Source organism: Rhineura floridana, chromosome 9 (genome assembly GCF_030035675.1).
Source record: "Rhineura floridana isolate rRhiFlo1 chromosome 9, rRhiFlo1.hap2, whole genome shotgun sequence".
NCBI classification, from domain to species: domain Eukaryota; kingdom Metazoa; phylum Chordata; class Lepidosauria; order Squamata; family Rhineuridae; genus Rhineura; species Rhineura floridana.
Window position 1 is genome coordinate 60,760,968 of NC_084488.1, and position 14,913 is coordinate 60,775,880.

The following is a 14,913-nucleotide window of genomic DNA, read 5'->3' on the forward strand; positions in this document are numbered from 1 at the left end:
CTATAGATACTAGTTAAAAATTGGAGTCTCATTCAGAAATTGGGTTCTAATTAACATAGTTCTCATCAAAAGAAAATTTAAAAGAATGAAGAAAATACTAAATCCTCATAATTGCAGATTTGAAACATTTTCATTTTTCAAAAATATATTTTTGTCCCATTTTATTTCACTCATTGTGGTACACACACTCTCAGCCATGGTAAAAAGGGCACGAATGAATGTGGAATCACACCATCCCTTTCCTCATCTGACCTTTTTTCAAGATCAAATTTCCACCTGCCCATCTTAACCATAATTAAGTGTTATGTTGGCTCTGTCTTCCCACATAACCAGAATTTCAGTGCAATCTATAATTCTCTGGAGCCACACTTTCTCATTTGATAGCATTCATATGTTGTAGTGGGCAACTCCATGCATAGTTTGCAAGCATAATGAATGCCTGATAATATGCTGTTAGAAACAGTAAGTGTATATTTCCCTTCATTTAAGATAGTGACATTTTAGGATGCTGACCAAGTGACATATCAACTGTTGTATCAAAGGAGCACTGCAAGTTGATTTTACCGTTAGGAGAAAAGTTCTCCAATAAATGCCAACCTTTCCAAAATACTTTCAGCAGTTCTTCTTCCTTTTTCTATTGCTTTTGGTCCTCCTACTGGGCAGCAAGCTGTAGCTCTGAATCCATCAAGGTAAGCAGCATTTACCTGGGAAAACAGAAAAGATGCAAAGGAATTATCAACAATTATCCAAACTCAGACACTGATTTGAAATAAATACCACCTTTATATGGATGGAATTGTTCATTCTGGTATTTTTGTTTAATAACTCAAGGGTTATCCCTTCATCAACAAGGATTATTGCAAACAAACAAAACCATAGATACTATTCAAAGTGTTTACCCAATGAAGTGCACTCACAATTGATAGTGGAAACATGTGACATTAGAAACTGAATTATACTGATTATTAATTAAGAGCCATGCTCAAAACACTCAGGGCACTTATTGTTTGAATAAACCCTTTGAGAGTGCCTGTGGCTTTGTTCTTCCACGACCACTCTCCAGTTTTATCATCCCCACATTTAATCATCTATTTAAAAGAATTCTTTGCTCATTATTTAATTAAGATAACTAAAGAGGGCTGAATTAAGGTTCCCCTAAAGAAAAGAGAGAACGAGGAGGATTTCCAGATGCTGTTAAACGTTAGATGACACATCTTTACACTTGTTGAACAGTGTGTGTTTTAAAGGACTAGAACAAAAACATTTCAATACGTATACATTTAAATGTCCATATTTCCATGTTACATACAGAAAGAAAGCCACTGTGGCATAGTAGAAAAAAGCACTGAACCAATTGCTAGAGAAGCTAGGTTCAAATCACAACCTAGCAATGGTTATGTAGGATGCCAGCAGACTAACCACCCTCTTCATCTCCTTGATCCACTTATGAGCAGTTGGAAATAACTGCCAATCTCCATGGAGAGCTAGGAGAATAAATTAAACAAACTGTAAAATAGTTTGCTTAATAAAATTATTGCTATATATAAATAGTTATTGTAAAACATGTAATTGTATGTCTAATGGAATGGACATTCAAATATCTATAGTCTGCTCTGCTAGTCTGCAATAATGATAACCATAGTTCTGAAAACTTTTTCCTAAGTCTGTGGCCAGTGAAAAACGCTTTTGACAGAGCGTATCCTTGTTTATACAATTGAATGAAGAACTAATTCAGCTGTTCATGTAAATTCGGCTGTTCATAGCATTCAAATAATTATCTTAGGCATTTGCTTCAGATAGCCACATATGTTGGCTTCTTCAAAAAATCGGCAGTTCTGCTTTACATTTCATTCATTCTTTTTTTAAAAAAGCTCAAGATACACTATGGCTGCAATCCCATACCTAGTTTCTTGGGAGTACTCAAGGGACCTTCTTTTCGAGTAAACATATATAGTATTGCACAGTTAAATCTCCCTCTCAGACAAAAGCTCTTTCATATTCTCTGTGATCTGAACTTCGTAGCAAATGTCTTCCATGACATTAGGGGGAAAAGTTCAATATTAAGCTTTAGTATGCTTAAATCAGAAAGATGGCTGACTGAAATATTTGTGCGCTAGTCAAATTTCCTTAATCAGATCTGGCTAAGTGACTGGCTCTCATTAGGCAGTCTTTCCGTCTATGCTGAAAATGTATCTTCCAAAGTAATCTTAAAACTGACATTTGAGTTAACTTCTTAGTCTTGCATCAAGCTAGGTCTTTTTCATTTAGTTAATGAACACAGAACACTACACAACTTTGCATTTGCAGAATCCAAAAGCTTTAATAGGAACTGCTGTTTGTATGGTTTTTAATGTTTTTATCTGAACAGACTGTTTGTACAGTTTAATTTCAGACTGTTTGCCACAGAAAGATTGTTACATTTTAAAACTGAACATGGAAAGTGGAAATAAACTGGCATTACTCAAACAGACTTGCACAAATAATTTCTTGAATGGTTCATCACTTCAGTTCAATGACTTCTGCAAAGTCAATTTTTTCACTAGACTTGGAAAAATGCAAGTTTCATACCATGACAATACTTTTCTCCAACCTTGTACTATTACTGTAATTATTAAAACAATAATTAGAACCTTATAAAATGTTGATGGAGGTAATCCTTTAGCTCCCTGAGCTTTCACTGCACCACCTTCACTACCTAAAAATAATGTTTGAAAGTTTAGAATTACTTTTAATGAAACAATTATTTATAAGCATTTATAAGCTCCTGAATTTAAAGTGCTTGATGCTGACCACAATGCTATTAAACAAAGATGAAACAGGAACTGTAAAAATAAGTTTCCATGAACACATCATATGCATAAACAATGGCTTTAAAATGGGATTAGACAATTGTATAGTCGACAAGTCTACCAATGGTTTTTAGCCACGATGGATAAATGGAATTATGAAATTCATAGGTAGAATTCCTCTGAATATCAGTTGCTGGGATGGGGACAGCTAGGGAGTGCTGTTGTTTTCAGGATGTATCCAGTGATGTCACTCAGCTGACAGTAAGGCTTCTGCCAGCAGAACAAGAGGAAAACAATTTTCATCTATTTTCTAGCCCACAGTGCCACCACTAAATCTGCTCTGAAGCAGATTTAGGGAAGGTGGGGACAACACAGAGAAAGGGAATCCTACTCCACTGATGGAAGCTTTATCATCAGCAGAGCTTCACAGCCGGATACAACCTTTCATATCTTGCCGAGGGCTTCCTAGAAGCATCTGTTTGGTAATGATTGTGAGAGTAAGGATGTTGGACTAAAGAAACCCTTAATCTGACCCAGCAGAGTTCTTTGTTTGTATATATAAAATTGACCTGATGGGACTCTGCATCTGCTATTAAGACATCACATGTCAAAACACCTTTCAAAGTCGTAGGCAGATCAATATAAAGCCCCTTAAAATACAATACATGTAACGTAGGATTCTGTAGATACTTTTGTGAAATGAGAGGGAATTAACTTCAGGTTCTATAAAACTGATACAACCAAAGACATAGTTCATGTAGCTTAAGTTAATTTTTCATTATACAACCCATTATACAAAGCAAGAACAAATCAGTTATATAATGCAGCATTAATTTCAGGTATCGGGATTATAGCATTAGTTCAGGGATGAGGAACCTGTGGCCCTCTAAGTGCTGTTGGACTCCATCTTCCATCTGTCCCAGCATGGCCAAAGGTCAGAGACGATGGGAGCTGTAATCCAGCGACATCTGGAGGGCCACAGGTTTTCCACTCCTATTTTACTTGTAGCAATTTTATCCAACCTCTCTGCCCTGTTCTATTACCTTCCACACAAGCGTCATGCGTACAGGGCATCATATTATACGTACATATACATTATAACTTTAATCAATAGTATCATAAAATGGTCAAGCTTATATTCTGGAGCCTTTTCAAGCAGGGGAAATCCCATCATTTTAACACAAGAAAAAAAGGCAGGGAAGCACCCAGAACACAAATGCAAAATATGTAGGGGAAGCTTAAGGGTTGTATAGACATTGGCTTTATTTAAAAACATTCCTAAACAGCTTAATATTTAAAAATCTCTAAGCAGCTTACAAAAACATAACATAAAAACTTGAAACCTAAGTTGTTCCTCCATTAGTGCAAGGGTAAGTGTGATTTCTGCCAACTCACCCTCCATCTGCAGTCCCCCTTAAATGTATTAAATATCATTCTCAAGGTGCTCCAACCCACACAATCAGATTTTCAGGGGTGGAAGAATGCACAGGGAAAGGGGGGCAGGAAGACCTCTTCTGTGAACTCTGCTCCATTCACAGAAGGAAAGTGTTTTTTCCTTTTGATTTTTTAAACATTAATAAAAATATACATGAACAAAACAATCAAAAATAGCAAAAACAGGATCTTCCATTGTCAAGAAAATAAGACATGAGGGTAACTGAAAAGAAAGGAAATAAGTATACATGGAGAGAAAATAAAAAATTCAGAGGTAAAAATCCAATAGCCCCTTACCCCAAGGAAAAAAATGAAGAAGAAAAATCCCACAAACATAGTCTCTATAAACATCTCCATACACAGTATGGATTAGCAGGAATCAGGTTTTGCTGAGGAGAAGCAGAAATATAAGTTATAAAAGTCTGCCATTTAGCAGCAAAGTCCTCTGTGTGTGAGTTTTTCTAAAAGGGCGATGTGGGGAGCCTTTTGAAATCAGTCATTCATGGGAATCCTGGTGGCATCCTTCCAGCCCTGAGCTACCACAAGCCTTGCAGCTACTAACAAATGAAGTTTTTAGAATAAGAGCAGAATTGGCACCTTTAAAAACTGACAAGAGACAAAGGGCTGGATTGGGATGGACTATTTGGCTGGAAATAGTACTTATTTCAGACACTACCTCAATCCAGAACTGATTAACTTGAGGGCAGGCCCACCATAAATGCCAATAGGCCCCAAGGGAACCACAATTATACCAACAATGTCTGTTATTGGTATTCTGAATATATGCCATTTGAATAGGGGTATAGAACCATTTATGATTTTTAATATGTTCTCTCGAATATTGGCTGAAACGGATGAAAGAGGTCTAGCAGACCAAATTTTATTCCAACCAATTACCCCAATTTCTTCCCCCAGATCCTGTTCCCAGATCAATTTTAGACTATGAGACATGGAAATAATGCATTAAGAAGAAAAAATAGATTCTAAATATCATCCCCTTAAGCTGAGAGGCTGTTAGCATAAGGACTGATCCAAGGGAAAAAAATCTAGTCTGAACTAGCTTTACTACAGTAGTGTGATAAGGATTTATTCAATATCTCTGATAAACTGTACATTTTTGAACCTACATCTTCTGTGCACATTTTAAAACTATGGAATAAACATTATATATAAATCCTCAAGCCATGGCACAAATACAGGATAGTCCATAGGATACTTTCAGTTGATCATAAGAGATTTTGATGCAAGACTCTGATAGTTTGTAGAATCCAAATGGTTTAGCCATAAGCAGTGCTGGACTAATTCCTTTCCAGCAACTGATTCTTGTTAGATGGTCTACTTAATTCTACACAGGTCCAATTCTCACCATACTCCATGAGTGGGGACCCAATTTGGCCCACAAAACCATTTCCCTCAGTCCATACCCACTTGCCTCACACCTGGCATCATGCAGGATCAGCTGCACTAAGGAATTCCCCATTGGGAACTCCCTAGTGCAACAGAGGGGGCTTCATCCATTTGTAGGGGAGGTATAATTTGAAGCCAAACCTCACCTGCAAATAGTATTTAAAGGGGGCTGCTGTAACCAGTCAGATGATTGGCAGATGACTCAGTGTGCCTTCAAACTGTGACAGTTAGCCAACCCCAACACCTGTCAAAATTGGACCATGGAGGTTGCAGGGAGGGTTAGGATCCAATGGTTCAATCCAGTTCCCCATCCCACTATACTCCTAAGTCCACTTTTTAAGTGCAGCTGATCTAAGAGAACAAGAAACTTTGATATTGCTGGCTGAATATTATTTATTTATTTATTATTTGATTTATAGCCCACCCTTCCTCCCAGCAGGAGCCCAGTGAATATAGAGTTAAGCACGTGTAAATGGAGCTGGCAAAACTGACTTCTCCATTGCCTCCTCCCCACAGCAGCCCCATGGAAATGTTCCATCAATGGTTGGAGGACCATGCTGAATGAAGTAGGCTGTAAAGGATCCCTGAAAACCAGATGTAGGTACCTTTCACAGGACTTTCAGTTTGCAAGTAATATGTCTCCATGTCACAGTCTACCCCATTCAGTGGCATCTTCCAGCCTTCAATGGACCATTTCTGAGGGGTGGGGAGGGAGTTGGTGTTGGGAGCAGAGAAGCCAGCTTCCACGAATCCCACTATGCAACCCTGACACTGGATATGAAATGGAAATGGACTGCCTTCAAGTTGATCCTGACTTATGGCTACCCTATGAATAGGGTTTTCATGGTAAGTATTCAGAGGAGGTTTACCAGTGCCTCCCTCTGAGGCTAGTCCTCCCCAGCTGGCTGGGGCCTGCTCAGCTTGCCACAGCTGCACAAGCCAGCCCCTTCCTTGTCCGCAACTGCCAGCTGGGAGGCAACTGGGCTCCTTGGGACTATGCAGCTTGCCCATGGCTGCACAGGTGGCAGGGCACGTAACACCTGAGCCACTCACTGTGGGGGTGATCTTTAGCTGGCCCTTGACACCCAGGAGACACGAGCGGGGATTTGAACTCACAGACTCTGGACTCCCAGCCAGGCTCTCCTCCCCACTGTGCTGTAACCCTCCATTATTCTGAATTCAAATTAGCACACTATTAAAATATAAGCATTTGTGTTTACAAGATCAGCATTATTCATAATACATCACAACTAGCTAAAGCTGAGTCAGGCTGCAGATACAGACAACCCGGATCATGCTGACATTCAGTACTCAGGATAATTCTTCTGGTTGACCCTTTACAGGTGCTGGTGAAGAATTTAAACCAGTGATGGGAAACCTTTATCACTCCAGATGTTGTTGAACTCCAGCTCCAACAGCCCCAGCCACCATGGCCAATGGTCAGGGATGATGAGAATTGGGAGTCCAGCAACATCTGGAGGGCCAGAGGTTTTCATCCCTCATTTAAACACTGTTGTCACCACCACAGTATATCAGATTCAGATTATTTTATTTATATGTAGTCATCAGACCATCACAAAGCAAGAGTTTAGCAAAGGGAATTACATATTTGTATATAAGTAACACAAGTTAGCATAAATAAAATTGACACAGACCCAGATAAAACTATATATAACATAAACTTAAAATTCTGAATCTCCCTGGCAAATCATAGCATTCCCCTTTAAAAACTGATCTCTACTTACACATACATTAAAATAAATAAATTTTAAACAAATCTTTAAAAAATACATAAAATCTGAATAAAATATAAGAAAACATAAAAGTATACCATAGTATAGATATTTCTATACTATAATCTGCTTCACATGATTCACTAGAAAAGACAATAATGCTAGGGAAAACAGAAGGGAGTAGAACAAGAGGAAGACCAAACAAGAGATTGATTGATTCCATAAAGGAAGCCACAGACCTGAACTTACAAGATCTGTACAGGGTGGTTCATGACAGATGCTACTGGAGGTCACTGATTCATAGGGTCACCATAAGTTGTAATCAACTTGAAGACACATAACAACAACAAAAAGAAACCAAGCTTTGGAGAAACAAGCTATAGTTTGTTTGCTCATCTGAGATGATTTGTGGCTTCTTGAACAACCCATGGTTAAAACAAGCCACATCTTTATGTTATGTTCAAATGCAACCTCATAATGTATGATTTATTCTTTAATATTGAGTGAAAACAACATTGCCTTTGAAAATGGATCAGCAAGAAAGTCTTTTCTGCCTGAGTGGTTGGCACACCTAGCCGTATGTCTGCCTATTATGGGTTATCATGTCAGACATGCAAGTACTTGATGCTTGCAAGTATATCAGTAATTGCTATTTTATTTAGCACCTATTTTTATATGGAACAACAGTATGACAAGAATGGATGAACAAATAGCAAGAAAACTGCAGATAAGATTATGGATGTTGGAGAATTCCAACAGAAATGGAAGCAGAAATTGCAGATGTTCACTTATTCACCCCATGTCTGGAATGGAAATCAGTTCAGTGAATAAGATAGGTATTCACAGCTGTCGTTGTTTTCAGTCCGCAAATGTAAATTACTTTTTCCCCAATTTGCATTGTGTTTCCATTGCATTGAAATGAATGACCTTTGCATTGAATTGAATGGTGCAGAATCACATATTAAGTAATTAATTATGCAAAATTCTGCCACTGTAGGCAGCGAGACAAATAAAGTAGTTTTTGGCAGAAGCCAAACTGCAGCAGACCGGTGCTGCAGGCGACAAACATGGTTTTGAACAGAAATCAATGCCTTCTTAGATCCATAGACAACATGCAGCAATTACTAGGACAGCAGGATTCTCCTGTTCTTGGGATGTTGAAACTATACCCAGACTCCATTTCCCCACACCAGTCCTATTATGAGGAAGAGGAGAAAATGTGCATCTGATATATAATGATTAGAACAAGTGAACAACACAAATAGCTTGCAACCTGTAGGACAGATGGCACAGAGGAGAGTAAAGCAAAATCATTTTAAATCATTTTTTAAAACAGCAGCACTAAGCTAAACAGAGCTAAACATTAAAAGCCCATGTGAATAAAAATGTCTGCCTAAAATTCAGCAGGGAGGAAGCCAGGCAAATCTCTATAAATAAGTAGAGCCTTAGCACCACCACCAAAAAGGCCTTGATTCTTGAGCTCACTTGCTTAGCCACTCATGATGATGGCACACAGACAGGTCTTAAAAGCCTGGGCAGGATGATATGAGAGCAGACAGTCCCCGAGGTAACTAGGCCTTAAGCAATTTAAGACATTAAAGATCAGCACTTTAACAGGTAACCAATGTTGCTGAAACAAGATTGGAATAATATGTCCCAATTACTGGGGATCAGGCAAAGCTCCAACTCCCAAATTTTGGACCAAATAATTTCCAAGTTGTTTTTAAAGGCAGCCCCACAGAGAAAGTATTGAAATACTTTAGCTTGGAAATAGCTAGAACATGGATAACTGACACCAAATCCACCTTTTCTTAAAAGAGTCTTCAGCTGGCAAATCAACCAAGATTGACAGGCTTTACTTGTACACAGTATTGCATAAAGCAGGTAATAGTTTTCTCGTACATCTCAGTACAGTTAAATGGCAGACTTTTCTGCTGATTTCAGTACTGCAGGACTTCAAATTAACTGTATGCAATTAAGAGATTAATAATAATTAATAAGAGATTAATCAATTAAGGAAGAGATTTATATATTACAAGTAAATATTTTTCTGCATTGTAAGATAAAATATACCACAACAATATTACTTAACATTACTTTTAAAAATGTTTTATACTTAAAAATGTTTTTAAATCTAGATAAGCATCTCTATAGCTTGAATATCACAGAACTCATTAACTATTATGAATCACTAAGAGAACTTTTACATATGAAAAATATATTTAAAATCACAAAAATGAGTAGAGCTTTGTTAAAACTCTTCACATTCACCATTAAAATATTTAAAAGAGCATCTCCAAGTTCAACCAACTAGTTTATCTAATTCTGGCATAGAAAATATTTAGTAAAGTAAACAATAAAAGTAGATAGGCCTGCAGTCCTTTTTCTGGCGTACGTGTCAAAACACTTCTATCTAAAGATATTTGAGAAATCTGCCTATTTCCCATCTGTTATATTTCTAGTAGAATAACTGAAAGTTCATGTGAAAGTTCATTTGGAGTTCAAAAGTGTCATGTTGGGCCATTTACAAGCTAAAAGTTCATTTGAAGGTTAGGTGTATTTTTAAAAAATCCCTTTAAATGTATAACTATTACTTTTGATTCTGATGATCATGATCTGTCCTAATGTTTTTTATTAAATATATGCTTGTATATAATCTTTATCCAAGTTTTGTGAATTAGCATATTTCCATATTAATTGTATAATTTCATTAAAGTCACTTGTAAATATTGTTTACACTTAATGAGATACTTAACATGCTATCTTAATACTTCACTAACAGCACAGTGCTATACTTGGAAGTAAGCTCTATTAAGCTCATGGATCCTACTGTATTAGTTAGGATTGTAGCCTAAAAAAAGATGCAAAAAAAGATGAGGATACAAACATTAATGTTACATTTCTCTATTCTCAACAGTCTCAAATCCTTGACTGCTTCACCTGAGAATTTACAGCCAGGGGTGGGGAATCTTTTGGGCTCCACGGGTCAGATCCTTATCAGAATTGGCTTTGTGGGCCAAATTTGACACTTTGGCAGGGCTGCGCACTTGTCAATCATCTGACATCACAATTGGGAAGAGGAAGGAAACCTCAGGAAGAGGTTTGCATCAGAATCCCTTTTAAAAACAAACATTTTTTCTGTTTTAGCCAGGGATCCCTTGCAAACCCCTACCTGAATGGAAGGAGGTTAAACAGAGGAAAGAAACTTTGTTTTAGCAGTGAATTCCAGTGTAAAGCCCTTGCTGAGGAAAGGGTTTCCATTGGAGTCCCCAGCTAAAATTGAGTTTTTTTCCTTTAGTTTTAGAAGGAGTTTCCATACAAATCCCTTCTTGAATCAGGAAGGAGTCTGCATGAAATCCCACCAAATTGAGCAGGATTTAACCCCTGCTTATTAGCTGATGAGCAGGAGTTAAATCCTGCTCAATTTGGCTGCACGCCCATTCCCTGCTGGGTACAGGGATGGGCAGCCAATGCAGAATTTAACTCCACCCTGTCGCTGATACCATTTATTTATTTATTATTAGATTTATATCCCGCCCTTCCTCCCAGTAGGAGCTGAGTGATGTCAGCTAATGGGTGGGTGGGTGCAGTTTTGGGAAAATATCCTGGAGGGCCAATTTGGACCTCCTGGAGGACCAATATTGGCCCCCAGGCAAGAGGTTCTCCACCCTGACCTAGGAAGGTATTGCAATCATTATGAGCAAAGTAGCCATGTGCAAATCAGACAGACATCGGTTTCCCTGGCACTTCCCAGTTCCTCAGCTTCATGGCATACAATCCTTTCTGATCTTGGGTCTATGAGGTTGCTTTAGAACTCCATGTTTGCTTCAGTTCCTTATCTTCACTGCGCCTTTCCTCAAGCCACCATCCTGTGCTTATGTGTATCTGTACACACCTTCTGCAGACACTCACCTGGGATTTCAGTAAGAGAAACTTGAGAGAAGTCGCATATGACATCTGGTAGGAGATATTCCTTAGGATTACCAATTTCATATACCAACTGTTCCGCCACCGTGCCAAAAGACAAGAGGCCCCCTGTGTTACGTGGTTTGGATACAATAAAACTTCCATCAGAGGAACATTCTACTATGGGAAAACCGATGTTATGCCTAAAGGGTTGAAAATATTGGATAGTTGAATGATTTAGAAAATATATATCTATATAAATAACAAGCAATAATAATAATAATTACAGGGACAAAAATATATCGACCTTTAAAACACATACAAAGAGTTTTAAAGATTACATAAGAAAGTCACACACAGACATTGTAAAGCTATTGACAAGTCAAATGACCAGTTGAATTATGCCAGATAAGGGAAAATAACAGGAATCTGAAATGTTTTCACCAAGAAATCAGAGAAAGACAAATTCAATAAAGGATGGCAATAAAGTGAGCAGTTTAAAATTACTTTAGATGCTTGGAACAGTCCAAGAAGAAAAATAAAAGTTTATATATAAGTTTGCCGCCCTAGGCTCCTGCTGGGAGGAAGGGTGGGATATAAATCAAATAATAAATAAATAAATAGTTTAGTTACTGTCTTCTATCTTGCATTATACTTTTTAAAGCAAATATTAATGAATATTGTTTGAATTATACTCAAGAGACATGTTGCAGCACCTCACTATTTATTTCTGCAAGATGGTGCAAGGAAATTGAGCCAGAATAGGTTTTTCTTTGTTCTCTATTTCAGGAGACAGCATGCCACAGTAGCAAGTAGCAGCTCCTTCTGAGCACCTTATGCACGACAAGGAGAGGACTGAAAGGGAAGTCTTTAGGCATACTGCCTGCAACTGCTTAGAGAACTGATAACCACTACAGCTGCAAGAAATATTTTTTCTTCATGAAACCTAATTAAAAGACAAGCCTCTGAAGTAGGGCAGAAATAATGGCGGTATCCTATACCTTACTGCAGCAGACTAACATACAATGACAAAAGTTTCTAGACCAATGCTGAAGAGATGAAATGATAATATTACAGACAGAATATTAGACAGGCATGAGAGTGGCTGTATACTATAGCCAGTGTGGATTTTTCACATTCCGCAATGTTAAATTGAAAATACCCCCATGCCATTCTGATGCTTCCCATAAGCTCATTTCAAAACAAAACTTTACAAAACTTATAGTCCTGAACTCAGAAATGCTTGCTTAACAACCCTCAAAATTTTCATGACGATACACAAAACAGAGAGAATCGAGAGTTCAAAGTCTAAAAAGAGAAGAAAAAAAACCCAGAGCCCTTTTGGACTTTTTTCTGTTAAGAGTTCTCATAATCTGTTGAAATTCAATAAATATCAGCCATGTTCACAGAGTACCTGTAATCTTATTACTGGCCTTGCCCCATACTCTGACCTTCATCTCCTGCAGATTAAAAGTTTAAAAAATGCCTGGCTGATTTGTAATTAATTTAACAAATTCTGCATTGAACTCAATGATAGTGTTGGGCATGCTCAGTAAGAACCAACTGTCAGTGTTCTAAAAGCCAGACTCACAGCTGCTGGGCTTGCCTAATCAGAGGGCCACACCCACACCAGACTTTGATTTCACATCAGAGTCATGGCTTCCCCCAAAGAATCCTGGGAAGTGTAGTTTGTGAAGGATGTTGAGGGGAGACTCCTATTTCACTGACAGAGTTCCAGTGGCCAGAGTGGTTTAACAGTGAGCCACTCTCATTGAAGGTCTGTGAGGGGAACAGGGCATCTCCTAGCAACTCTCAACACCCTTCACTAATTACACTTCCCAGGATTCTTTGAGAGAAGATATGACTGTCCAAAGTGAAATAAAGGCCTGGTGTAGATGTGGCCAGGGACAGCTTTGGTTTAAATTTGGATGGGAGGCTACACATGCCTGCTATAGAATAAAAAGGTGGGGGAAACCCTGAAAAGCAATGATACTGTTAACAGTGTTTTCCTTTTGGAAAGGAAAGGGGCTTCCCCTATGCCCAGTGCCCACCCACCCAATCTCTCCCCCTCCCCCTCCTCTTACCTTCCCTGCCCCTCCCCCAGGTCAGTGCTGGACTACAACCTGGGAGACCAGGGTTCGAATCCCCATACTGCCATGAAGCACACTGGGCCAGTCACTGCCTCTCAGCCTCAGAGGAAGGCAATGGTAAAACCACCTCTGAATACCGTTTACCATGAAAACCCTATTCATAGGGTCGCCATAAGTCGGGATCGACTTGAAGGCAGTCCATTTCCATTTTGAAACATGATTGCACAGAAATAAATCCCACTGAACTCAAAAAGTATGCTAATGATCAAACCCACCCTCCTTTCTCCCTCCTATCCCCTCCCTCTTGCCCCTTCCCTCCCCCTTCCTTTGCCCCACCCTCCCCATCCCCTTCCAGTCCCCTCCTTCCCCTTCCCCCTCCCCCTCCTCCTCCCCATGGTCAGTTATACCTATCTTAAGCATGATTGCATGGCAGTAAATACCATTGAACTCTATAAGCATACAAATGACCAAACCTGACCTCCCCCCCTTCCTTTGTTCCCCTCCAATACGCTCCTTCCCCTTCCCCTTCCCCCTCCCCCTCCCCCATGGCCAGTTTTACCTATCCTAACCCTGATTGTATAGGAGTAAATCCCATTGAACTCAATAAGTATGCAAATGATCAAACCTGTCCTCCTCTCCTCCCCTTCCTGCCTGCTCCCCTCCCCCTCCTCCCCTCCCTCCTCCTCCTCCTCCCCCCTCCCCATCCCCTGTGCTCAGTTTAACCTATCCTGATTGCAGGAGAGTAAATCCCGCTGAACTCAATACGCATGCAAATGATCAATCCATTCTCAGCAAACTTACACAGGATCCCATTTCTTACCTCCTGGATTAAAAAGCAGATAAATTCACTAATAGGCAAAAAAACCTTGCAGTATAAGAACGTACCTATAGCCCACAGATATTTCTATCAAACTTGAAAAGGCAGGGAAATTGGGCAGCTATAGGGAATGCACCAGGGGAGCAGGAGACCTGACCTCCTCTCTGAAATATTGTACTGCCCTACAAATTGGTTAAAATGCAAAGACAATTTGGGTTGGTCTTTCACAGTCCAATCCACTTCCTGTGTAGCTTAGAAGAATTTGGTAACATGTACCTCTGAGCATATGGTGAGTGGTGGCAACACCTGCAATCAGCTCAAAGAATAGAAAGTAGACATGTGCTGTGCTGATCTTGTTTTAGCAGGGAGGAAGCAACATTATTAAGACAGTTGATATAGTTTAGATGGTCACTTTAAATGTGTCTTATTTACTTTGCAATTTTAGTGAAGTTTCCTATAGGAAATCATTTTCTTTTGTTTCTATTTCTGTGAATATGTGAAGTACAGCAACACTTTGCAAAATTTATACTAATAAAGCTCCAAACATAATTGTGGAATAACGGCACTGACTATTCTGCAGAATAATTTCCAGTGGACCTCAGGAGTGTCTCAATTTGCACAAGGTAAAACAGTGGGAGGTGAAATATATTCTAGCAAAGTTCTAGGTGTGCTCTATGTTTTTAATTGACCGTGCCCACCTTGCCTTAAATGAAGTGGTTTAAAACATAGCAGCCTGA

At 39.0% G+C, this 14,913-nt stretch overlaps 1 protein-coding gene across 1 annotated transcript in view; it reads right to left on the minus strand.

Moving 5' to 3' along the window:
- Window positions 1-14,913, minus strand: part of LOC133364236 (uncharacterized) — a 96,286-nt gene that overhangs the window by 47,850 nt on the left and 33,523 nt on the right. The window contains exons 9-11 of the mRNA XM_061584510.1: window positions 11,276-11,472; window positions 2,631-2,695; window positions 598-704 (exon numbers count right to left, since the gene is read on the minus strand). Coding sequence (XP_061440494.1) covers window positions 598-704; window positions 2,631-2,695; window positions 11,276-11,472 — 369 coding nt within the window. The remainder of the gene's footprint in view (window positions 1-597; window positions 705-2,630; window positions 2,696-11,275; window positions 11,473-14,913) is intronic.